At 38.4% G+C, this 27,635-nt stretch overlaps 1 protein-coding gene across 8 annotated transcripts in view; it reads left to right on the top strand.

Annotated features, from left to right (window-relative positions):
• The window catches only part of SAMD4A (sterile alpha motif domain containing 4A), a 286,970-nt gene that overhangs the window by 142,841 nt on the left and 116,494 nt on the right, over positions 1 to 27,635 (top strand). For all 8 annotated transcript variants that reach the window (XM_020991290.2, XM_020991294.2, XM_020991287.2 and 5 more), the window contains one exon: positions 10,456 to 10,977. In XM_020991290.2, the coding sequence (XP_020846949.1) occupies positions 10,456 to 10,977 (522 nt within the window). The remainder of the gene's footprint in view (positions 1 to 10,455; positions 10,978 to 27,635) is intronic.

The raw sequence follows: 27,635 nt of genomic DNA, 5'->3' as shown, positions 1-27,635 counted from the left end.
AGGCTCAATCTCACCATGCTTTGCTTTGGTGCAAAGTAGACTATTCAAATGGATTACCTGTCCCTTTGCATTTATCTGACATCTGTCAGTGTTGGCTAAATAACCTCTAAACTGAATCCAAAAGGGAAGATGTATCTCTGACTCCCTCTACAGGTCTGGACTTTATGGGGACTGCCTAACTTTGCTAGGCCAGTCAGTTCCAAGAATGGGACTTATTCACTTGTCTAACTCTTCTAATTCTAAATTAAACAATGGTTGATTTGTAATAAAGGATAAGAAAAACCATTAAATCATTTGTTCTCTCCTCATCGCAATAAATCATGCTCAGCTTAAAAAAAAAGTTTCTATAGAATTCTCAGGTCACAGAGGAAGAAGATATTTCTAAAATAATTTTGTCATCAATTTTCTATTGATAAGTATAAATGCTAGTCCATGGAAAGAATAGCAATTTCAAATTCATTCACTTGTAATCTTAGCATTTACATGAACGTATACTTTTGAGTTTCAGAGGAATGATGTTTAATTTTTGAAGATTCATTTCTAAGTTAATTTAAGCAGTTAACTCTTATTTTTAATGTGTAAGGATGGGGTGACCTGACATTTTGCTGATGACATGAGAAAACCATTCTCTTTTACAGGAGATAAAAAGTGTTTTGTTTGGGGGAATTTTTATTGCTAGACATTTTAATATTGACACAGCATTTAGTATACCTTGATATTCTTCATAATTCTTCTCTGAGATCAATAAGTACTATTCCATTTTAACCTCAGTGATGTAGAAATGTGGAGAAGTTAAAGCAATTTATTCGAGGTTATGAATACAAAAGATAAATCAGGATTAAAACACATTCCCTTTTGATTTCTAGACCTTGCACAGTCTACTGGTATCAAGAAACAAGGTCTGCAAAAGTTCAACATGACCACTTTGGGGGGGGTGGAGCTCCAACAAGGCTCTTTTTTGAAGTTTTAAAAATGTGTTCATGTGAGTAACCTATGGAGCTAACATATTTGATATTGGTGTCACATTTCTGTCATGACTTGATCTTCTCAAGCTACTGTCCTGTGTTGACTCAGAAATCTGACAAATACTTAGAGACTTAAGGCTTCTAGTAGTGAATATAATAATATTACTACAATTAGGTGAACAATACTCATTCTTGGGGTTTTCATTTTCAGCCTGTGCTCATTGAAACATGCTGAAAGGCCTTACTCAGACGTAATTGTACAAAGGATGCTTTCCCCTACGGTGTTAGTCTAAAGACAGTATACTCATGCTTGTAAAACAGCAGTTGTGAAGTAGATTCTTTTTGAGTTTGGGGTGGAATAGGGACAAAAAAGGAAGAAATTTAACCTTAAAATCAGTGGAATCTAAGCTTCTTGCTATTCAGATGGCCTTTACATTTTTTCTTAAAGGGTATTCATATTTTCCAAGGATTTGTTAATGCATTTCATTATCAAGAGACGATGGTATACATTTTTTCACCTCTAATTTTTTGTAATAATCTTATGAAATTCTATTAAGAACATAGTCATTTATGGTCAGAGATATTAGGACAGATCATATTTTTCTCTAATATAGTTTTCTCTCTATCCTGAGTTTTCATGTATTTTTTCCCTCTCCAACAGATGTTTTAGAAAATTAAGTCATATGAAACTATAATCTAATTCTGCTGCCTCTGAATATTAAGTGATTGGGAAGTCTCTAAAATCTTTATTGTGAAGATCATTTAAATAAGCATTAGTTACAATCAGGAAAGCACTCATTAAATGCATCAACTGATGCATTAAGTGTTTGTTTTCCAGTATATGGGGAAATTTTCCATTTTAAACTGTATTGAGAAAATTTACCCATACTAAAAATTTTTTAATTGAGCTAATCTTTTTATTTTCATTTCTGAAATGTTCCCATTTTGATCTTAATTTGAAGGAGTCCACTCAACAGAGATGTAACCCTAAATTTTTTTTTATAGACTTCTCGATGGCATAAGTAACGAATAACTTATATTTGACTAAAATTTCAGCAAATATGTGTCATCCATCCAATCCATTTACCAGATTGAGTTAAAGGGGCAATTCCTCTTGACGGCAAAACAGTGATTTCTGGAATAGGAAGCAGGAGGTACCTAATAATAAATACAAATAAGAGTTGTGTCAATGGAAAACAGTAGCCATTGAATTGAGGGGAGGGACTGTGCTTGTGATTTCATTGATATAGGGAACTCCTAGGTGAGAAAACTGTGTGCACTGAGAAGGTTGACCAACTTCTACAATTTAGAGTTTAGAGAGTTTCCAAGGGCCCTAAGAGGCTGTGACTTGCCCAAGGTCACATGGAGCCAATATGTGTCAGACGCAAGATTTGAATCCAAGTTTGCAGGCCTGCTTTCTATTCAGTATACCCTACTCCTCCCTCTCCTCAACTGAAAATGCATGAGAAATTTGGATTGAAGCCCTTAATCTCCTTGGGATTAATGACTTCACTACTACCCCAAAGTTCTGCATGGATTCCCAATTATAGCAAATAACTGAACACTTAGATTCTGCAATCAACCTTTGAGGCAATAGTTCTGCCTTCATATTAGAAGCCCTACTTCTGCTGGTAAGGTGATGTTCCTTTTTCTCTGGGGTCTTCCATTTATTGGTCCTTACTTTAGCTTAGGGATATACCAAGCATCACAGTTAAGTGAAACCTTAGTGATGCAAACTCCACCTGGTGAGTTCAATTAACGTCACACAGGCAAGGAGAAGGTAGGTAGGTCACTGGAACCCAGAGACATTTTCTCTTCAACTGTCTCTGTATAGGTGGCACTGGGTCTCAACCAGGAAGGATCTAGTATTGGGAATCAGGCTAAGCCCAAGGTTAGCAGGTATCATAGGGCTAGGGAAAACAAGAGACCAAATCAAAGAGGTTGGCTATGATAAAAAGCATGTACTTTAGGCATCCTAGGCAGAGCCAAGATTCCAGGAGATCTGAGAGTCACCTGCTAAACAGAGCTGATAAAGTGGTGAATACTGTTCCAAGAAAGGGAGGCTCTTTGTTCTCTGACCTTTTCTGTGCTGCCTACTGGGGATGTCCTGGAGAGAAGAGGCTCACAGGTGAACTTTGTCCCCTGACTGATGCTAGATTACTTCACAAAAGTCCCCTGCTACCACAGCCAACTAGAAACAAAAATGCGGGGTGGGGGAGGGGGAGCAGTGAGAGTCCACTAAGGACGCCCAGTAATAATAGCAATACAAGGTACCAAACACTGACTCAACATAGTCCCTTCCATCTCAATGGTCATTAAAGGCGAATCCCCAATGATGAGCTTTCTGAGGTTTAGGAGGTTATCAAGAGGAATGGGGGGCCCCATCGAGATCTAGGGTGGCCTGTGTCCTCTCTGTGTGATCTGTAGGTTCACAGGGAATTTTAATATGACGCTTTTAAAAATAACTATTGATTACTCTTACCATCCATGAGGAGTTAATAAAGAACAGTGGAATAAGTTGATACCTTACTGTGATTCCCATAACACTGATCTCTGTCTCTTTTCAATGAACTCTGGGGACAGTAGGTATGGCTGCAATGATGGAGACTATAAAAAAACAAACCAACAGGGCTTCTGTTTTCTGTTATCACCCAATACTGTTAGTACTCTCCATGTACATGCCACACAGCACATAATCATAGATGCAGATAGAACGCCTGGGCATCGAGGTGGTGCAGTGGATATAATGCTGTGCCTAGAGTCAGGAAGGTGGTGGTGTTCAGATATGTCTGACTCTTCGTGACCCTGAGATCATAGCATGCCGGTGCTATCCAAGGGGTTTTCTTGGCAAACATACTGGAGTGGTTTGCCATTTCCTTCTTCAGTAAATTAAGGCAAAAAGAGGTTAAGTGACCTGTCCAGGGTCACACAGCTTGTTAAGCGTCTAAGGATGGATTTGAACTCAGGTCTTCCTGACTCCAGGCTCAGCCCACTGAGCCACCTAGCTGCCTACAGTCAGGAAGACCTGAGTTGAAATGTGGCTTCAGGCAGTTATTTGTGACTTAAGTGATGTTTGCCTCAGTTTCCTCATCTATAAAATGAGGGTAGTAATAGCACGTACCTTCCAAAGTCATGAGGATAAAATGAGATGATATTTGTAAAGCACTTAACATAGTGCCTGCCACATAGTATGGTGCTATACATAGCAGCTATAATAATAATAATAATTGTTATTATTATTATTGACCGTTTCCAGTTTTATATGCCCATGTCCCAAAGTGAATGTTTCCAATGCCCATCCAACCCATGAGCCCTCACAGCAGAGGTTTCAAATGCAGAACCAAGCCATCCATCACATGCAACTTGCAGCCCTCCTGAGTGCAGCCTGAATCGGATAAAATTTAATCAGGAAATATTTAACAAAATAAAAAGTTCACTAAAACATAGATAATACATTTTAAAACTAAGTCAATACATGGCCCAGAGGGATCCTTATGTATGGGTTAGTGGCCCCACTTCTACCTGAGTTTGACACCTCACAGCTCTATCTATAGGGATCTCAGATATTTTTCCTTAGTTATCCATAGTCGCTGAGGCCAAGGCCAATTGCCAGCTTGAAAATGTGTAAGAATGCCTCAGTGTCCCTTAGAGGCTTCTTTTTCACTTATCTGTGGCTGCTTTGCTGTCACCTCCTGCCCTTGCCCAGTCTATAAGATTCTTGGCCATGTTGCTTGTGAGGCATGCAGCAGTAAAGCATTGTACTTGTTTAGAAAATTTCACAATATGTTTTTTTTCTAGGAAGTTTTTTTTTTTCCTTGGAGTTCTTGATATAATTTTCTTCAGCGCCTTTGACCAGTTAGAAACCACTATGGTATTTCTGTCTTCCAGCAATTTTGGCTCTCTTGTTTAACCAATACCTTTCAGATGTGTGCATTTAATTCTAAGTCATTTCTTGCATGAACAAATTGTTTAAATGCAGTTGTGAGAAACCTTTTATGGTAAATGTTATTAAACTGAAAAGCAAGGGTATAATAAAATAGCAATTTAAGTGTAATTTACTAACAACTGGAGCCCTTAAACACTCACTTACCATTGTGCTGTAATGATGCCAGACTTTGTTTTTAAATACGCTCTCTAGTCACTCTAAGAATCCTTGGGGCAATTTTTTAAATCCTCGTAGTCTTTAATTATAGTTCTTTTTACTGCTTCTTTGTTGCTGTCTGTTTTATAAATTGCAAATCATTAGCTTTTATTTTGGTAAAATACCCAGCAGACACAGCTGGGTACTTTACTCGCTGAATCTGACAGTGTTAAGAGACAGAGAATTGTGTCATTTCTGTGCTGCTACGGAGGTGGGTTAGCAGTCACCTGCTCTTCTATTCTGGGGCTTACTTTCTGTTTCCAAAATCATGACCTGGGTGAATGTTGTTGAAAAATGCCTCACAGAAATAGTGCGTGGATTATTAGGACTGTGAGGTCTTCTTTCATGAGTGGAATCTGGCGTGAGGCAATGTGAGAGGGTAGGAAGAACATTTGGGCTTTGGAGCCAGAGGACCTGGGTTTGAATCCTGGGTTCCACCCCTTACTAATTATAAGGCAATTCACTTTATTTCTCTGGGCCTGTTGGAAGTATTAAATAGTTGGACTATACATAGCCCAGAGTCTCTTACTTCCCTGTTAGATGGTTCTTCTGTTTGATCAAATCATTTCTCCACCTGGCTAATGGGTTCAAGTAACTCAGTCTCTCTGTGTGTCTGTCTCCCTCCATCTCTCTCATTCCACCTATCATAGATAGCTAGATAGATAGATGTATACACACATATACACAGGTATATACTTACTAGCAGTGTGACCCTGGGCAAATTCCTTAACCTAGGTTTGTTTTAATCCACTGGAGAAGGAAATGGCAGACCACTCCAGTGTCTTTGTCAAGAAAACTCCATGGAGAGTATTGGCATGCTCTGGTCCATGGGGTCCCAAAGAGTTGGACTTGACTGTGAATGACTGAATAGCAACTGGCATTGGGTCCCAATTAGTACAGATTTTTAGTATCCACTATACTGTGTTTTGTACAGTGTCAGGTATACTATTGATTCTCTCAAGGTTTTCCTGATATTTCTCTCCTCCTACTTATCTATCTGAGTATTTCTTCTCAGTATCCTTTGCTGAATTTTTTTTATTCAGGCCACACTTACTAACCTTGGGTTATTACCCTAGAGACTATCCTTGGTGCCCTCTCTCCCTCTACACTCTCTAGATCACTTAGTGCTCTCGTCAACACACTGATGGATTCAATTATTATCTCTATCTAGTTGATTCTGAGATCTATTCCTCTAGCCCCAACTTTTCTCCTTAGCTCCAGGCTTCAGTCTCAAACTAGATGTACTATAAATGTCTCAAACTCTACAAGTCCAAAAGGGAATTCATTATCTCTCCCCTCAATGTCTCCCCTCTTTTGAATTTCCCTATTATTGTGGAAGGCACCACCATTCTCCCAGTAATTATATAGGTGTGCAACCTTGGGCAACTTAATACCTCACTCTGCCACTCCCCTCCCCCATATCCAATCTATTATTGAGTCTTGTCAATTCTAGCTTTATGGCATCTCTCATGTGTGCCTCCTTTTCTCCATTCGTGCAACTGCAATCCCACTGCAGAACCTGATTACCTCACTTATGGACTAATGCAATAGTCTGCTAGTTGTTTTCCCTGCCTCAAGCCTCTCCTCATTCCAGTCTATCCTCCTGTCACCTGTCAAGGTGATGTTAGATCTGACCATTCTACTCTCCCCACTTAATAAATAAACTTTATTGGCTTTCTGTTACTTCCAGACTCAAATATAAAAATCTCTGGTACTTAATCATGCTTGGCACAGTACATTCGTTGCATGCAGTAAGTACATAATTATGATGAAAGAGTACACAAGTATAGTGACAGTGACAATTATCATTTCTTCTGATGTTGGAGGCTCAGTTATCATGAATTTCTCAGTTTAAGATCCTCAGGACACCAGTGGGTTTCTCAAGTTTTCCTTTTGTTTTAGAAATAATAATGGTAGAAATAATTTAAGTTATCTCGCTTTCGCAGAGCTTGAGGTAGGAAAAGATGAGGAAAAAAAACCTGAAATAAGCCTGGGTGAAGTCCTTGCCAAACTTTGGGATTACAGGATCTTAAGACCATAGGTTATAGGATCATAGACTTAATTAACATCATAGATATGTAGATAGATAGATAGATAGATAGATAGATAGATAGATAGATAGATAGATAGATAGATATAGAGGGAGAGAAGAGAGAGAGTAGGAAAGTGGATGAGAGGAAAAAAAGTAGAAGGGATGATTGAGACGTTTGCATCCATCTAGAAAGAGGGTAGCATTGAAGGTATTTCCTTCCACATTCTGAAATCCTCCCATGAAAAAGAGAGCAGTACCCATCCCTCAGTTGTGGAAATAGGAGGACCAGGCCATGTGACTTCATGTTTTCCGTATCATCTTTGTTTTACTTATTCCTCTTCTGATTCTCAGTTTGATTCTTGAATAGAGGGGGTTTGTGTAGAAATTGCATGTATTTGGTATGTAGCGTCTGTTTTCCTTGTGTATTTTTAGCTCATAATTAAATACAAACAAGCACAGCATAATACAGGGCATTTGTAGACTAGACTATAGATGACTTTAAAATTCATCTTGAACTTGCAAAGGATGATCATTTTGCAGGAAAAATGACATAGAAATTAAAGTTATTTGTAGAAATCATTCTCTTGAATTTTATTAACCACAGTTTTCAATGTTTTAATTTTACATTTGGGAGAGGAGAAAGACTGTACCTAGTAGGAAGTTGGTTTTTATTCAGACTTTTTTTTTCTCCTTCCCTAGTACCTCTTCAGACTGTTATGGGAACTTAGTGAAGAAATATTATTGGGTGGGTTGTTGTTGGGTTTTTTTTAATTTGTAAAATAAAATAAATAAAAACCTTTTCATGGTAAATGTTATTAGACAGAAAAGCAAGGGTGTAATAAAATGTCAAAATAAAAAGTTATCATACAACATATTCTTTATTTAAAATGGTAAAAATTGTATGTTCTAGAAATCAGATAATTGTGAAAGATAGTACGTTTTCATTTTTATGTTAAAAGTGGTCTACTTTTTGCTACCAAATAGAAAACTGCACTCCAGTGAAAAAAGCTTCAGATAAGTTTGTGTCAAGAAACTGAAAAGTAAAACTAGGTAAAATTAAAATCACTCAGCTAGAATTCTAGAGACCTAGAAATCTCATATATAATCTGTTCCTCTGCCTTTTTCCAACAAATAAAATGTTAAACCAGAGGTTTTTATCCTGGGGACTATGCATTTCAATATAATTGGTTTCTTTTATAATCCTATGTATTTTATGAATTTAAAAAGATTTTATTCTGAGAAAAGAGTCCATGCTGCCAAAGGGATGCCATGACACAACCAAACCCTGGTCTAAACCATCCAGTCACAATCACTATTGACTTTCTCTTTGAAGACCTGCAGGGGTTAAGGTTCTATTACCTTCCCTGGAATCTCAGCCCAATGGTTTATAATCCTGAGCGTCTGGATCTTTCCTGTGTCCAATGGAAAGAAGTTCTATCAGGTACTTCCAAAAGTAAAGCGCTCTATAAATGCATCACCTCAAATGTTTTCTTGTCTTTCGTATCCTTAGAGAAACACCGCTCAGCAACCTTCTTCCTGAATTTAAAAACATCTGTCTTTTAGCTTTTTCATTATTGTGAAAGGGCCTATTTTTCCCTGTATCTTGTTGGTTTTCTTTACAATTGCTAACTCATTCAGCTTGTGATCAGCTATTACCTATCATGACCCTTACATCCCTTTTAAAGTAAATAAATATCTATGCCTACCCTCTTAAAATGGGCTTCTCTCATCTTTCAGAATTACCCTCCTTGTCTTGTGAATCACAGTTTCCTGAAATGTGGGGCTGATGTAGTGCCACTGAATCTTTGCCAAAAGTCACTGAGTGTTTTTGGCAGGCAGGTTTTTACCCATTGCTTCTGTGGATAGCCAGTCACCTACTTTTAAAAGTTTTTTGACATTCATTATTAAAAATCGTCTTTTGCTTTTTTGTGTCACATTTTTTCTTTTGCCTTCCTCCACATTGAATCCAGCCTTGCCTGTCAATCAACAAACATTTTTTAAGCACCTACTGTGTGCCAGGCACTGTGCTAAGTGCCAAAGACACAAAGAAAGGCAAACAATAGTCCTTGCTCTCAAAGAGTTCACAATCTAATGGGGGAGACAACATACAAACAAGGTATATGTACGTATCTCTACACATATATACATATATGATCAATTTGAGGAGAAATAGTAGAGGGAAGATGCTAAGATCAAGTAGCAAGGAAGAATGTTAAATTTACTGGACTGACAGCCTATATAAGAGTCTTTCTATAGTGTTCCACCCCTCTGCTGAGAGGCACCTCCTTTAAGGAAAAAAAATATAATTTAGGATAGAAGGCAGTAGCTTACTTAGGATCTGTGATCAAAAATGCATTTATGATCATGGCTTTGGAGCAGCTGCACCATCAATCAATTTGATCTTGAGTTAGTGGCTTAAGGTCCCTTCTTTAATTTAGTTATCCACAGGAATGGTATGGAGACTTATTATAATGATACGAGAGGTCAATTTTTTTATGACAATCATTTCTAGCTGTGAAACACAAACTTCAGACAAAAGCCAAGCTCTTTTGCCAGTATTGATATACGTTGGTTTTACATAGTCTCCATTTCTGAATGTATCCCTTCATTCTCTCTTATTCTGTGAAACTATCATTTTTAACAAAGAATGTTTTTAAAAAGAGAAAATGCAGCTCAGCTAAACAAAACAACATATGAGCACCCACCCTCCCCATACATGGATGTACCAACATCATTTCCAACTCAGTCTGTCTTTGCAAGGGTTTAAATCACATTTCCTTTGTTTCATAGACAGAAATTTGGGGTAGCAATGGGAATTGCAGGGTGCAGTAAACTTACTGTCTGGCCTCCAATGCCCTCGTATGCAAACATTTGATTATACAGTAACTTTGTTGTGCACACTACCTGGCTCTCCTAGTCTCCACTACCACTCATAAATCTTCCTACCTTTGTGCACATCTAGTCTTCCTTTCAAAAGAAAATCAGGCTGGAAAAGTTTGTTAGATTATCCCAAAGTACTGGGATTCTTTTTGGAGGTGTGGATTATGGGAATGGGGAGTTGGGGGTCACATAGCTTCATGGACGGTATGGTGTTTTCTCAGTGTTTTGATTTTCACTATTAGTCATCACAGTCAAGCTGATAGACCAAGACTAGGAATCCAAACCCAGGCAATGTAGTGTATTTATTTGGGGGAAATAGGTGAGTTCTGCAGACTAAGAATCTAAATCAAAGGAATTATCTCTCAACTTTGTGTTGACAGTATTGATATGCTTAGGGGGAGGCATATTTGCTCATGAGCCCATGTTTTCTGTTCCAGGAATCATTAACCAGTGGCAGCAGGAATCCAAGGATAAAGTGATTTCCCTTTTATTAACTCACCTGCCTTTGCTGAAGCCAGGAAACATTGAAGCAAAAGTGGAGTACATGAAACTGTTGCCTAAAATCCTGGCTCACTCCATTGAACACAACCAGCATATAGAAGAAAGCAGGCAACTCCTGTCTTATGCTTTGATCCACCCGGCCACTTCACTAGAAGATCGGAGTGCTTTAGCCATGTGGTTGAATCACTTAGAGGACCGCACATCAGGGAGTTTCAGCAGTCAGAACAGAGGTCGGTCTGATTCTGTGGATTATGGGCAGACACACTATTATCACCAAAGACAAAACTCTGATGACAAGCTCAATGGATGGCAGAACTCTCGGGATTCTGGGATATGCATCAGTGCCTCCAACTGGCAGGACAAAAACCTGGGCTGCGAGAATGGCCACCTGCCCCTGTACTCTTCATCTTCAGTCCCCACCACAATCAATACCATTGGGACTAGTAGCAGCAGCACAAGTGAGTAGTACCCTTAATTTTGTTTTCATGGTTCTCATGATCTGGTTTGGGCAGTTTGCTGTGGCATGTTCCCTTTGAAAATGTCTACTAGCTGCATTCTGTAACCTTAGGAAGAGAAGGGCTGATGGTTTTAAATTGGTTGTAGAAAATGGCCCTGGGGACTTGTGTAATTCTTGCTTATTTTGACTATTCTGTAGTGTGAAGACACCAGGCTGCTAGAAATGATTAATGGATGAAAATTACCTTTAAAATGAAAAAAAAAATAAGTTCCTGCTTCAAAGTACCTTTCACCCTGGTGGTTTTGGACTTTCTTTGACACTGATTTCCCATGTTATTATCTCAACCTAACTTCTAACCTGTGGATTAACCCAGCCAGACTCTTGGGCTCTTTGTACATTTCTTGTCTTATTTCACACCTGGATTGTTTCCTTCTCTGAATTTCCTGTCATTAATTTCCAGTTATTGGAGCTGTCTCCCTCCTGGCTGGGGAGGAGAGACAGGTTTGTTAACTCAGAATGCTTCTCTGTGCTGTGGCTTGGTATGAATGCTGTGGAAATCCTCCTTGTTCTTAACCTATTTTATGAGTAGTGGGAGTTGGGAATTACAATGAAGAAGATACATATCACTTGGTGGGGGGAGGAGGGGAGGGTAAGTTGAGAGGAAGACAATAAATGCTCTTCCACTCCATGAACCATACTAAGTATAGGAGCAAAGGAACATTCACCCTATTCTAGAATAGGACAGTAAATACTTAGCCCTAGTGTTCCTTTCTTAGGGTGGGTGACTGCAGTGATAAGCACTGTATTCATCCCAATGGAGTTCAAATGTACAACCACAGTCACTCTCCATCCTTCTTCAAACAGCTGTCTATGCAGTCTAAGTTGCCAAGTGTCTGTGAACATACATAGCATTAAATGCGTAGAGAGAGCTTTTTAAAGGGGAAAGCTTTTTGTGGTAAGATGTTATGTGCCTGTTGACATGCAAGAACCCACAATTAAAAGATAGAAAAGTATTAACAATTGTTATTGAATGCTTCTTGGCCTCTTAAAGGTTTGCTTGGACTAATATGTCTTCTAAAAATGCCTTTAAAAATCCACCAGCATATTAAAAGGTAACTTTGCTATATTAATTGACATAGTTATTTAGCAGAATAATCAAGGTTGCACTTCAGGTCCTAAATTAATCTAACTAGAAGCTGGGTCCTCTAGTAGGTTCTTTTATTATTTTTAATTACATAGTATCAAAATTAAGTTATTATAACTTAGCTTTTTACTGAAGAGAATTTTATTGAATTCTTTCTTTCACAAACTTGGTAATAATCTAGCTGTACATTGTTTTCTTGAGGCCCTGGCATAATAGAATGTGATAGGGTACATCCAAAGTTGGGGGGACAGAGTCCTCCTCATTAGAGCTTCCTATGTTAAGCCATGGGATTTTGTGATTACTATAGAATTTATCAAGAGCTATGAAAGATTTGGAACTCCATTCTACTCCCTTCTCCCAATAGCCACACTGAAACCAAAACTTTTCTTGTGTTACTCCATCTCTGGTCCTCTTCAGGGACGAAAGATGAACAACCACATCTCTGTCTCTAATAAATAAAACATCTGGGGATTATTTGACAGGAGAAATTTAACCTTGGTGAACAGGGAACTTGCAATTCAGTTAGGGTTATCAGATTTTAGTAGACTGGTGTTTTGCCAGGGCCACCCAAACACACTGATGGAATTAAATGAAGAGACAATTTACATTATTTCCCAGCTGCTTTTGAGGCCTTGTATATTATTGGGCTGACATGTATTCAGTAGCCTTACAGAAGAATGGGATTGTGCCTCTTCAGAGGGTGAACAGGGTAGCAGTAGAGCTTGTAACCTTATCCTTGGGCAGCCACACACCCCAGAAAGCTTCCTATCATCACCTTCTCCAACAAGTTTCATTCATAGACATTGTATCGACAGTAGTGACTCTGTAGTGATACCCAAGCTCTAATTTTGCTAAAACTAGATTCCCCAGAAGATCAATGATGTTGTCTAATTGAGCCCTCTCTCCAGGGTTGCTATTTGCATCCTCTATACAACTTATATAAGTTGTCATGGTACAAAAAATCATTACCAGTTGGCCCACCTTCTAGTGATGAGTTTCTTAGAAAAAAAAAAAAGGCAGGTTGATCCTCCTAGGAAAGATACAGAATCTATTGTTGGGCTTTTACTAGAAGCCTTTTCAGCATGGTATTAGACATTTCAGAGCTCTGGGCACTAATCCCTTCAAGAACTCAGGACACAGCAGTAACTCATGCAAAGCAAACTGGCTTTTAATACGGGGCACTAATAATTTGGGTACTACAGACAGGGGTGAGACACATTTCCTCTGTAAAGTATGCTTCCCCTTCTGGAAGGCATACTTCTTTCCTGCAACAAACCCATCTTTCACTCCGTTCTCTGGAAATGTGCCTTACAATTACACCCGTATTGCCATTTGTAAGGTTCTGTTGCTATGGTGTCCTTCTCTCCGATCCCACAGGGCCAAGAATTGGATTCTGCAGGGATTGATTGCCTGGCCCTTCTACTGGCATGACTGCCACTTATCCACCCTGTGGCTCTCCTAAACTGTTTTTGCCACAGGTGAAAGAATTTGTGACCCAGAGAATCAGGTCCATGTGAAGCAGTAACAATTGAATGTAGGTTTAGGCAAATAGCATTACTTTTATCTGCTGAAGTGTGGCTATCCATATCTTACTCATGTTAACTGTAAACATTGCACAAATGTATATAATCCAAGCGCGTAGACTTGGCTGAAGAAAACAGGATAAATGATCGTTAAAAATTTTAGTCATCATGCCATCGACAATTTAGAAAAATATTCTTTAGTAATTTTGTTATTTACTGTAAAATGCAGGTATGCTTAGGACAATGTGACACAGAAAATGACAGTGTGTGTGTATGTATTTTCTCTGAAGACATTCTTCTAATGGTCAAAACTGATTATAAGGTTGCTGTTTGTAAAGCTATCTTCTTCAGGGAAGGAGTAATGTAATAATTTAACTGATATTCACCATACAGTGCTTTTTTCCTGAAGGAGGAAAAAAAACCCAACTAATTGTATTAATGCCCCCAAAGCCTCTCAAGTGATATTGTAGATTTACATTTTGGCTCTCATCTTTTTCCAAATGTAAAAGAATGTTGTCAGTGCCGTATAAAAAGCAAAATGATTACAGGTAAAAATAGCTTAGGGCCCAATGCTTGTCCCATTTTTTCAGTGTTAGATACACTAGTGAGTTAGATACACACTGAGTTAAGAATCCTTCCCTTTTTCTATATTAGTTCTTTCTACCGGTCGTTTATTTTTCTAGTTGTTACACTCTGACACTGTTACTCTGCCATATATCCTTTTACCCTGCGTTGCCCTCCATTCATTCATTCATTGGTTTATTCCATAGATATTTACTGAGCACCTACTATATGGAGATACAAAGAAGTATAACACGTGGTTTGCCTGCCCTCCAGGAACTTAAATCTATTTCAGAGACAAGCTATGTACATATAAAAAGTTAAATAAAGGAATGAGTTATATAATACAAGGCAGCAATACCACAAGATGCCAAAACACACTGTAATGATTAAGTGCCAAATCAATAATAGAGAGTAAATGCTGTGAGATCAGAGGTAGGAGAGAGACCTGTGGGTTCAAGTGATTCATTGAAGATTGTTTGGTAAAGGTTGGATTTCAGCAGAGCTGATGTTTAAGATTCACCTCGGCAGAGAGTATAGGAATGCTGATGGAAACGTGTATGGTGTGTTTAGGCAGCAATGTGTATGCTGGCCTGAACAAAGCACAGATTTCATAAAGCTGAGGAGTTAATACCTGCACACCCTGAATTAAACAGTTGTTGTAAGGTTCAAATGAGATAATGCGTGCCTAGCACTTTGTAAACTACACATGTCAGTTATTATTTTTCTGGGACTGCTAAACTCTTGCTTGAAAGGTACTTGTCATCCTTCCTGAAGCACCATAACATACAAAGAATGCAAATGTATTAAAGTAGCTACTTAGCATTAAATAGCCTGCATTTATATAGAGCTTTAAGGTTTGCAAAGAGCTTTACAAATACTATCTCTTCTGACCCTTCTAAATAAGGAAATTCTCTTCTGCACACTCCCCCTTCCCAAAACAAATCATGGACACTGGCCATTCAAGGTTTGGGGCTCTGTTAAAAACTTTTAAAGTATCCCCAAAGGATGTCTCTGGAGAAGGCATACAAGAAAGTCAAAATATAAGACCAAGCATAATGGAACAGTAGAGGCAATAAGGACAGGAAATAGATTAAAGTCTGATTCAGAAAGACTTAGAATACCAAGCTAAGGAGTTTGGTATTATCCTATTGTTGGTAATGGTAAAACTCTGAATGTTTTTTAATTGAGAGCTGACATGATGGAAAGCTATTTCTAAGGGATATTAGCAGGATGAACTGCAACAGAGACTAGACTCAGGGAGGTCAGCTAGAAAACTGCATAATCCAGGCAAGATGTGATGTACCAGGATGGGAATGGACTCTTAGAGTGCAAGGCCTGAAAGAGGCCTTAATCCAACCTCTTCCTGGTACAGATGAGAAACTTGAGGGTCATTGAAGTCAGGTATCTTGCCCAAAGTCACACAGCTAGTTAACAGAAGAGCTAGTATTAGAAACTAGATTTCAGAGTCCCAGTCTAGCACTGTATTCATGGCTCCGGGAGAGGAAGGGAAATTCAAGAAGAAATTCCTAAGAATAGACAGGATTAATGAGTCACTTCAATTCAACAGACTTTTGTTAAGTGCCTACTATGTGCCTCTACACTGTACTAGGCTCTTGGGAGAGTTTATTAATAATTCAGATGGAGCTAAGACTTTTTGGTTTTTTGTTGTGGTTCTGTCATTTTTTCAGTCATGTCTGACTTTTTGTGTCCCTATTTGGAGTTTTCTTGGCAAATATAGTGGAGTGGTTTGTCATTTCCTTCTCCAGCTCATTTTACAGATGAAGAAACTGAGGCAAATAGGATTAAGTGACTTGTTCAAGGTTACATTGCTAGGAAGTGACTGAGGCCGGATTTGAACTCAGGAAGATGAGTGTTCCTGACTCCAATCGCAGCGCTATCCGCTGCACCACCTAGCTGGCCTGTTTTTTGGTCTCATAGTGGGGAAATGTGACATACAGAAATATCTAGAGTACAAAATTATATATGATAGGTACATAAGAGGTTCAAATGAAGGTTTATGTGAATTATTATTATTATTATTGTTACCAGATGAGGGGAATGAAGGAAAGGGCTGAGTCAAAAATATTTTCTGGATCAAGAAGATCATGAATGAGCATTTCAAATCTAGGTGATTAGGATGTCATTGACAGAGAAGAAAAGTGTTGAGAAAGAAAGCTGGCTGCCGGGGAAAGATGTGATGAATTTTGTTTTGTTAATTTGAAGTTTTGAGGTGACTAAAGGGTAGTGAAATAAACTAAGGTAAGTAGTTGGAAATAGGAAACTGCAACTGCTCAGAAAAGAAGCCAGGGATAAAAATCAGAACAATCACGTCAAAGGAGATGAAATCTGAATAGATGATTTCTCTGAAAAAACCAGGTTGTTGCCTTGCAATGAGCCCTAATCTGAGAATCAAGCCCTTTTCTGATCATTCATAATTATTTGGAGATATGAAGTGTTTGTTTTGTGAATGGAAGGTTTGAATTGTGTGAAATCTCAGAGGATCTCTAATCTAGGCCTTTGTTTTTAACCTCCCTATCCCTTTGGGCAAGAAAAGAATGAGTTGAGACTTGAATTCTAGGCTAGATGGGTTAAGAATAGGATTGGAGCCTCTTATGTGTTCTTGACACTAGTTTTTTCTGAATGAGAATTTTTATTTCTCAGTGACTGTAATGTTACTAGAAATCTTTCTTCTCCTTCTCCTTCTCCTCCTGCTCCTTTTCCTTCTTTCTCTTCTTCTCTGAAGGAAATGTATCTTAATATGAGTACAGTGGATGCCAAAAAGGAGCCTTCTAAGGAAAAGTGGAATCCTAGACCCTATGCTGCCATTCATGGTTATCTACTGTCGACCCCAAAACAGAGTTTGATCTAAGAAAGACAAACTATTAGGGCATGTGTCCAAATTTTTATTTCTCCCAAGCTAACTTAACATGCATTGCATGGGAATTACAGTACAGAACTGGGCCAGTCCAGAACTTGCTCAATTTGGGATTTGGGGGTGCCCGGTTATATATCTTTTTAACAGGGGCTGATATCATCCTGCCATCATTCTGCCTCCTATCAGAGAAAATACCTGTTCTGTCAGATCACCCCCCAATAACGTACCAGACCACTTCCAGCCTTGGCTATCTAGGCAGAAGAATCTCTCCACCCAAGTAGCTTCCAATACAATCTCATTAACGGTAATGTCCTTCTGAAGAACTTTGGAGAAGGGGGCTGGTATGGCCAAGGTGAAAGCTCTAAGAATCACTTTTCACACTACAAACCATGCCTATCTTGTAGCCCATCATTAGGGGTTTGTTTGTTTGTTTGTTTATTTCTTTGTTTTGTTTTCTATCTTGAAGTGTACAACAAAACACATAAGGCTAGCAGTCAGGAGAAACAGAGCACTCTGTCATTCTTGTGGCTGGAGGAGACTCTAAGAAGGGTTCTTTTTTTTTATTTTCTTTGTTTTGCTTTTCAGATTAAAGTGATTTGCCCAGAGGGTTATTTGGAAGACTGGCATTCATTTAGAAGGATCAGAGAAAACAACCTAAACCAAACTCTCTTTTCCTTGCAAAGCAAAAAAATCGGAAGATCTGCTTCTTTTTTTTTCCTTTCTATGATCCCTGTTGGCCAGTTTTCAGACTGATTTCAACAAACTTTTCAATTTTCATTCACTTTCATTCTCCCAAGACCATTTCCATAATTTCACTTACAAGAAAAACATGTGATCTAATGCCAGTGATCTAATAGATTGTAGCAATAATTAAAGGATGGGAATGATTTGGTGGGAATAGAGGGAGATTACAGTTGATTAAGAGACCTGGCTTCTTCTTTTGGCTCTGGTCTTTTACTTAATATCAGGATCCTGGGGTTGATAACATTTTAACAATAATAATAACAATAAACATTTACATATAGCTTGATATGTTCCAGGCACTATACTAAGCACTTTGCAATTACCTCATTTAAACCTCTTAACAATCCTGCAAGGTAGATGCAATTTTACAGAGGAGGAAACCTGAAGCAGAGGGAAGTTAAGTGGCTGAAGTTTCTGAATCACTAAATAAGGAACAAACATAAATAAAATCTCTCTTTGATGGAATCACACTATTTAGAACAGGAAGGAGCCAGTCATCTAGTTCAACCTCTCACTTGACAGTTAGGGTTCGAGTTCAAATCCAGGATTTTATTTGCTAATGTATGTATTTTGCTTTACAGATTAATATAGTTAATAAAAGAATTTTTCTTTGAAATGTTTGTAAATATGCATTAAACAATGAAATAAATAATAACACCTTGTAACAGAATGTTATACCCTGTATTTACAAGGCATCTTAGAGTTTTCATAATGTCTTTACAAATGTTATCTGTCTTGGAACCATTTTGAAAGATAGAATTCTGTTAATATTATTACTAAAGCATGAGAAAATTCAGGTTTGACCAACACTTAAGTATAAAATGTATCTCGAGCTATTTCTAAAATGAAAAATAAACCACCAGAAAATTGTTCATTTTATTTTCAGCAAGGTCCACAGTTTTCATGACTTAAATTAGAATATCTGCAAGGAGATTGAAGGAACATTATTAGATTTGTGATCAGAGAAGACCTAGGTTCAAATCTCAGCTGTGTAGTTCTGAGTGATTCATTGACTTTTATATGCCTCAGTTTCTTCATATATAAAATTAGAATAATAATACTTGTTGTGAGGATCAAATGAGATAATGTATGCCAAGCATTTTATAAGATATAAAATACTATAGTGGGATTGCTGTTTGGGGATTGCTATGTTGTTATATTGGGATCGTTTAACAAAACTCATTATTAGCAACAAATGGTAGCTGAGAATCCAATAGTAAGACCAAGCTACATTTGTGCTTTATATATGTATCCAATCCAAACTGAATGTAGCTGATTTCACTGTAGGATGAGTGAGAAGGGATCCAGGTATAGTCTCAGGTGGAGAATACCTAAGTACTAGAGCCATGTGACTTTTGGCAGAATTCAAAGGCTTCAAGTCAACAAGTCATTTGAGTTTCCAAGTTGTTTTCCCTTCCACTAGGTAAGTTATTACTGCTTATTATCTTTTTTTCTTTCTCATGTTCCATTCACTGTTTATTTACACATGCCCACTTCCCTAAAAGCTATAACTGGGGTAAAACAACAGGCCAGATAATGGATATTCTAAGAGAAAAGGTCTGGTACCATGTGCGTTAAAGAAACCAGAAGCAAGGGCCCTAGGAAGCAACCTAAATATCTCCTAAACATCTAAGCTAGCTCTCCTTTTGGATTAAAAGAGATGTACCACTTTTTGTGGTGTCAGGGTTGTGGGATTTTGTGGTTGTTGTTGTTGTAGTTGTTGTTGACTCTATTGCTGCCTCTCTTCTGAAGGAAGATGCTATTCCCAGCGAGCTCTGGCTGCCCAAGATGGGAAAGGCTTTCAGTATCCGTTGTCTGAGAACCAGCCTGCCTAAGTTTGAAGAAGCTCACAGGGGAATGGATGCATCTAAGACTACATAGTATTACATGTTACATAGCTGTAATTTTTCAGTTGTAATTATTTTTTTTGTTTTGTATGCAACACCTTGAAGTATCTATGTATCTACTGCTGCCAGAGGTGTTATCAGCTACTCTACTTCCAGGCCCCAAAATAGCACTATAGCAAAAGCTCCCATTAAAGTCCTCTACATGAAGGAAGTCTTAATCTGGGGTATGGAGATAGATTTCAGAGGCTCCATGAAATTCGGTCAGAAAAAAATTACATCTTTATTTTCACTAATCTCTAACCAAAATTTAGCATTTCCTTCAATTATGAATTTGAAAACAATAATTCTGAGGAGGAGGGCAGGTATAGTGGCACAGTGAATAGAGCATTGGCCCTAGAGTCAGGAGGACCTGGTTTCAAACACAGCCTCAGATACTTACTAGCTGTATGACCCTAGGCAAGTCATTTAACACCGTTTACCTTAGTTCCTCATCTGTAAAATGAGCTGGAGAAGGAAATGGCAAACCACTACAGTATTTTTGCCAAGAAAACCTCAAATGGGGTCATGAAGAGTCAGGCATGACTGAAATAGCTGAACTCTGAGGGGTCCATAAGATCCGTCAGACTGTCCAAAGGAGAGTCCATGACACACAAAAAGCTTAAGAACTCTTGTTCTATACCATCAATTGCAGTTACTTCAAGACTCATAGAATGTCAAGGCCATAAGGGACTTTGTAGGTTCCCTAGTCCACCCACCTTCCATTTTACCAATGAGAAAAGAAGCTCAGATAAATCAAATGATTTTCTTATCATCATAGAGCAGTTAAGTAGCAGAGCTGGAACTTGAACCTAGGATGTCTGATTACAAGTTAATGAGCTATCTTCTTCCTATTGCCTTTTTTGCCCATCCTTACAAAACAAAAACAAAAAACAAAAACAAAAACTTGCTAACTACCTCCTACATTCACTAACAGGGACCTCATAAACATAGGCACTCCAAAGAAATAACAGATCTTGATCTCCTCCCAAACTTTTAAAACTATTCTATAAGGTATGAATTTCAAAGCACTTTACAGCTATAGATTAGAGGGGCTTGTGCTTAAATCAATAGAGCCAAACACCAGAAGTTTGGAAAAGGGAATTTGAGCTAAAATTCTATCCGTCTTTTACTTACTCTTTCAACCCTGTTCTCCGTCACAATTTGGAGAAACTTTAGTTACTAAACGTTCATGCTGTCTTTAGAACTAACACAGAATTTGTCCAGGTAAAAACCAAATCCACACCATCAGTGTCGACAGTGGTCTCCATTGAACAGGTATGTGATTGCAGGGACATATTGTCTCTTGGACTATCCAGGATCACATTCATAAAAAACATGAATTTCCAGAACAGATAAGAAAATCTCCCTTGTGGTACTTCTATTTTTCCCTTAACTCTTTTTGACAGCCTCTGGAGGTATCAGGATAATAACTGTCATTGACTCTCCTCTCATTGTGACGTAGTTACCAACTGTCTTAGCACTAATGTTATAAATTAAATAATGGCTACCCAATTCCTGCATTCTCCTTGACTTCTATTTTGGTCTTTGGCCTTAGTCTTTTCATTAGATGTCAATATATATTTTTGTTTTGTTTTTCATAGTCCATGGGTCCCACTAATTCTGAGAACCCTCTTGGACTTGAATTTAAATGATAGGTAATTTACCTGTCTTGGATATCTTTTCACCACCACTCACTCAAAAAAAACCATCAACACCTGAAGTTCATCTGAGTTTTCGGTGACTCAGTGTCCTTGACAGCGCCAGGCAAGGCAGAGCATTAGAGCAACACAACTTTTAATTGTCATAGCAATGAACAACAAGCAACAGAAAGCAAGGTCTCCACATTCACATTCTTGAATGAATATAATTTCACATGATGGTCGGGCTCTCTTTTGCCTGGTCCAGAATCAGGTCCCTGTCCCCACTGCTCCCATTTCCAGACCATGCTGCTTACGCTCTGGACATCCTTCTTATCCCCCTTCTTCTGGAACCCAGACTGTGTGCTCCTGGAGACCCTGGGTTCTGTTAAAACTAATGGTGGATTCAAGCTACCCTGCCACACTGATAATTTCCAAACCATATTGCTGTGCTTATACTTCTCCCTCCCAACTTTCCAGCCCTTCTTTATGAATTGTCTTCCCCCATTATAATGAAAACTCCTCAAGAGTATGGCTTGTTTTGATATCTTCCATACATTGATGATGATGATGATGATGATGCCTGGCACATCACAAGTACTTAATGCTTTCTCATTCATTCTTATCTATCCATTCCCCTTTCTCCCAGACTTTGGTTGGAAAACGTGGGCACTCTCTTCCTCTTTGCAGCTGAAATGTACTCTTAGATGGAACTGGGGTTAAATTAGACTGAAGTGAAGGGCCTACTTAATGTTTAGAGAACTGAATTTCCCTGCTTTCTTCACCCTCTGCTTCCCTCCCCAACCCCAGCCAGGACTGCAGTCTCTTTTAGCTCCTGGCTTGGTTTTCCCCAGGTACTAATCATCACTCCTCATTTGTGTTGCCCATATCAGGTTTTCCCCAGCAAGGATGGCTTACTCAGCCACTGTGCAGTGAGATTCTCCTTCCCTCTTGGGGCTTAAAAGAAAAAAGGGGGAGAGAGGATTGAGCCGTAGAAGGCAGTTACACAAAGATGAAAACTTCATCACCAAAAAGCAGGAAGAAAACTGATAGATATCCTCTGAGTGCATACACATACAGAAGTACTTTTCTAACAATTAGCTATCACTTCACTGAACAATAATAAAGACTGACATTGGGTATATGCCATTGGATTTGTCAAATGTAAGCGAAAATTGTTTACATCTATGAAATGGCTTTCAATAATGTTGAAGAAGGAAGCTGCAAATAGCTGGGTCATATGTATTTATTTATAAAAATGGTGGGGACAGCTAAGTGGAGCAGTGGATAGAGCTCCAGCCTTGGAGTCAGGAGGACCTGAGTTCAAATCTGGCCTCAGACACTTGACACTTACTAGCTGTGTGACCCTGAGCAAATCACTTAACCCTGATTGCCTCACCAAAAAGCAAAAAAAAAAAAATGGTAGAGATTATGATGACAATTTAGTGACCCGATCTTCACCACCAGAAATTACCAATTGATTATACTTCGGGAGACCCATCCCCTTACAACAAAGATGAGAAATGCTTTGAAAACAATCAGACATCATGTCACTGAGCAATAGTAAAAGCCTGACAACAGGTAGCATGCCTTTGGAATTGGCTGACCAGAATATAACTGAAAGTGAGTTACCTTGAGATGGAGTGTATGAAATAGTGAAGATCAAAGAATGAAATCACGAGGTCCTCCATGGATGATATCCCCAAGAACTCAGCCAATAATATGTTGACAAAAAAACATTGAACAAATGGCTGAGTCATGCAAATATGTTGGTGGAAATGGACGGTTTTTAATAGCAATTAATGGCCACCAGAAATTATAGAAATGTTATTGGTTAGGAGCCTGAATTTAATGATCAGTGTATTTTATACAGGGAAATGGTAGATGCTATGTAACATATTACTGCAGGCTATAAAAATTTAGCACCTACCAAAAAATCTAACATGACATGACCTTCGGAGCATAATTATATATAAATGTAGATCATTCTTTCATGGGCTGATATCCATGATATAAGCCAAGATAAGCTTATATCCCAATGCTTTTATTCAACTATATGTAGAGAGAGAATCTATATATCTCTTTGTATATCTATATGATATACATGTATATCTATAGCTAGATAGATAGAATAGTCCATGGACCATTCAGTATGCAAGAATAATAGGTTAGTGACTTGTCCCAGGACCATTTCTATATGAACTCCATCAAAAAAGAGAGGAATGAGATGATGGTGGTGGTGGTAGTGGTGGTGGTGATAACGAAACTGCCCTTGGCCTCTGACACAGAATAGCTCAGAGAGATAAATTTAGTTTATAGGATGCTTCCTTTTTTCCTCTATCCTTCATGTTAGTGAAATTACAGCTTACTCAGGTACATTCCAGTCAATAGAATGGAAACCACTATTGATTAGACTTGTTGGAGAGAAATTAGCTGGTTTCAGGAAGCCCCCTCCTCTCTACAGCCCCCTTCTTCAAGGAAGGGAGAAAAATGGCCCTTATAGAGAAGCCTTCTCAAAATGTAACAGGGAGAGAAAAAAAGAAAGTGGTGTGTGGGTCTGTATCTCAGGGTTCTCTGGCAATTTTAGACCCTTTAAGCATGATTGGATTGGGGGTCCCTTCTAAACTTCAAGCAGAATTATTTTCTCTTTCCTCAACAGATTTTTTTGTGGCATGGAAAATTGTTCCATCCCAAATATCCAGCAGAGCTGCATGTGACTGAATAATTCTGTTGCATTAACCCAAAATTTGGTCTTTAATGTAATAGCATACAAAATAGTTATTTTGCTTCCTTTGAAGAACATTTGTAACAGCTGGCATAATGTTATTTTTAGCTTTGGTTTCCTTCTCCTTTTTGGGAAACATTTAACAAAAGAAAAGTTTGTTACTGCCCTACCTAATATCACATCTTTAAAATAGCAAAAGAATAGCTCAAGACAACTTGATATTTCCACAGAAATCATCTCTACTCTCTTTCCCAGAAGCCAAAATTTTGTACAACTGACTGCTTTTCAGACAGTGTTCTAGTACCAAGGCAGAAAAAGTAATGAGAAAATCAGTAAAATATATTACTTGCTAATCTTTTGCCAGTTCTCAAATTCAACTGTTTGCATGAAGTCAGTGACTCTTATAAGTTACAAAACTTTTTCACCAGTTCATCAGTCCAGCTACCTAAATGCTGTCTCCAGAGGTAGAGAATTTACTTTAAAATAAAATAGTGGGGCAGCTAGGTGGTACAGTGGATAGAGCACAGGCCCTGAAGTCAGGAGGACAGGAGTTCAAATCCGGCCTCTGACCAAACAGTTGATACTAGCTGTGTGACCCTGGACAAGTCACTTAACCCCAATTGCCTAAAAATGTAAAATAAAATAGTGTAAGGAATGAGGGTTAATTCAACACTTAAGAAGGGTTACTGAGAGAATAATTTTGTGTTCACAATTTCCATAAAAATTTGGGCATGTCCCTCACAGAACTGTTCATAGCCCTCCATTGTGAACCAGCAATCAGTTTGGAGAACTCTATGATGTTTAATTTTATTCAATTCATTAAACATTTATTAAGCACCTACTATGTGCCAGGTACTGTGATAAGCACTAGGGATACAAAAAGAGCCAAAAGACAGTCTCTGCCCTTAAGGAGCTTACAATCTAAGTTGAACATGTCAGCTCCTGAATCTCCCTGGATACTAAACTATTGGTCAGTGTTGTCTAGAGGTGTAACTAAAACTAATCAAAGCCATTTTGCATCTTCTGGCCATTCCCATCTATGCCTTTTCCCTGAAGAAGTTGGTGATTGAAGTAAGCATGTTCCAGTGTTAATCTTTATTGTGTATCCATTTTGCTTTATCAAGCTTCATTTCAAAGATGATGAGTTTACTACTGCTACTGCCTCCTTCCTTAAGCTTTGGGGTGGCATTTGCAAAAATAAAATATAATTATTAATAAAAATGCACCTATTCTGTATAAAACAATAAATGCCTTATGAATTCTAAAAAATTGCTTGTGAACCATTTGGCTATTTTGATTCATTTGGACAGCAAGAATCTTATTTTGAAATGAGTGTTCTTTGAAGAGTAGCAAATGATGCTCCCATCCTTTCCCCCAAATGAACAAACTTGTGATGGAGTTTTAGATACTAAAACTTTCACTAATTTGACCTCTATAAAATATTATTTTAAAAAATAAGAAAGAAGGAGGAAAACTTGCAAAAGAGAGAGAGAAGTATTTTCATCTTTTTTTTGTTTGTTTTTGCATTCCTGAACTATTTATCATTCCATTCTGGCTTTCCTCCATAATGCTAGATTAAGAAGTTATACTTTGCCTCACTACACATTGCTACTGACCAGCATGTTCAGTATTTTATCATAGAAATGTGTTTTTTTAATTGGTGTCATGTTTTGTAAGTTTCTAGTTTGATGATTCTACCCACTATTTGTGTTGGTGTTTGGAGTGCCTTCCACCATCACAGATCTTAGAGTAAAGTTTGGGTGAGGATGTGGAGTAAAGTAGAAAGGAATAGATGCTCTAAGATGAATTATATGGGTGAGGAGCTTCCTGTTTCATCAAACAAACTGGCCATTTAGGTCTATAAATGGCTTAAATGTCTATTTGACATATTCAAATTAGTCAACCCATCAACATTTGTAACTGGCTTAATTATATGCCAAGAACTGTGCTAAGTATCAATGAAAGGCAAAAATATGGTCCCTCCTCTCAAGGAGATGACATCAACCAGTCAATCAATAAACATTTATTAAGAATCTACTACTATGTGCCAAGCAACATGCTAAGCACAGGGGATACAAAAAGAGGCAAAAGATAGTCTGTGCCCCCACAGTCTAATAGGGGGAGCTTACGATCTAATGAGGGAGACAATATGCAAACATGTATACAAAGCATATACAGGATAAACAGGATATAATTAACAGAGGGAAAGCATTGGAATTTAGAGGATTTGGGGAAGGCTACCTATAGAAGGTGAGATTTTAGTTGGAACTTACAAGGAGTCATGCAAATAAACGTAAATACATACAGTACAAATGGAAGATAGTCTTAGATGGTAAGTTTTAGTGGGTGTAAGGGTGAAGGAGAGATAGACTGGGAAAGGAGATGGGATTTGAAGTGAGTCTTGAAAAGGAAGCTAGAGAACCTAGGAAAGCTGAATAGTGTATATTACAAATGTTTTTCCTCCATAATGCTGTATTTAAAAGTTATGGTTTGTCTCACGATACACTAGGAGACAGGAGTGAGGAGGGAGAGCTTTTCAGTGATGGGCTTGGGACAGTGAGAAAGTATGGTGTTGGGAACTGTGTGTAAGGAACATTACTTAGGCCATGCTTTTGGTAAAGTGTGAGGCAGGGTCCTCAACTGACAAGGTGGGAGGAGAGGACGCTGTGAGAGGCCTGAGGAGGAATGAGACAGTGACTGTGGTAAGTGAGATAGAAAACTGAGTTGGGAGATATAAAGGGATTGTCTTGCTGCAGTGAAGATCTAGTTGAAATTCGATTATGTAACATAAATTTGTAGTGGACCCAGTTAGTATGCTTCATGCGGCAGCACATGAATTGTATCGAAGGAGGCTGATGGTGGGAGTAATTCAAATTTGGGGTTTGGCAAGGCATGATTGATGATAGGACAAGGTGGCAAGGAATTCGTGTGAGAGGATATGTGGAGTTGAACTAAATTTACCCTGGGTAGTCTTCACATAGCTTGATCATAGAGCCAATATTATCAAATAACTTTACATATGGCACAGATAAGAGAATGAAAATGTCATATTTGCTGATTGTGCCAGTTTAGGAAAGGGATTGCTCACTTGAAGAGTTGGAAAAGTGTAAAAATTATGTCATCTCTTACATCTGTTCTCCTACCAGGGACCTAGTTTAAGATTCTCATTACCTGTGGCCTACCTCATTACATGTGGGCAGTTAGGTGGCACAGTGGATAGAGCTCTAGGCCTGGAGTCAGGAACTGGTGAGTTCAAATCCAGCCCCAGACACTTACTCAACTGTGTGACCCCGGGCAAGTCCCCGATGGCCTCAGTTCCTCATCTATAAAACAAGCTGGAGAAGGATGATAAACCATTCCAGTTTCTTTACCAAGAGAACCCCAAATGGGATCAAATGACTGAATAATACCGCCATCTCATTACCTGGTCTCTCATTACCTGGCTTTTGCAATACCTTGCTAATATTCCTAATGTCAGTTCTCTGCCTCTCTCCCCGCTTATTCTATCTAGGAGGTGGAGGGGGGAGCATAGCACTGCAACATTGCATGTCCTTACATTGC

The sequence above is a fragment of the Phascolarctos cinereus genome, unplaced genomic scaffold, assembly GCF_003287225.1.
Source record: "Phascolarctos cinereus isolate Bilbo 61053 unplaced genomic scaffold, phaCin_HiC Scaffold_2;HRSCAF=192, whole genome shotgun sequence".
Lineage (NCBI taxonomy): Eukaryota > Metazoa > Chordata > Mammalia > Diprotodontia > Phascolarctidae > Phascolarctos > Phascolarctos cinereus.
This window is presented reverse-complemented; position numbering and strand designations above follow the sequence as displayed.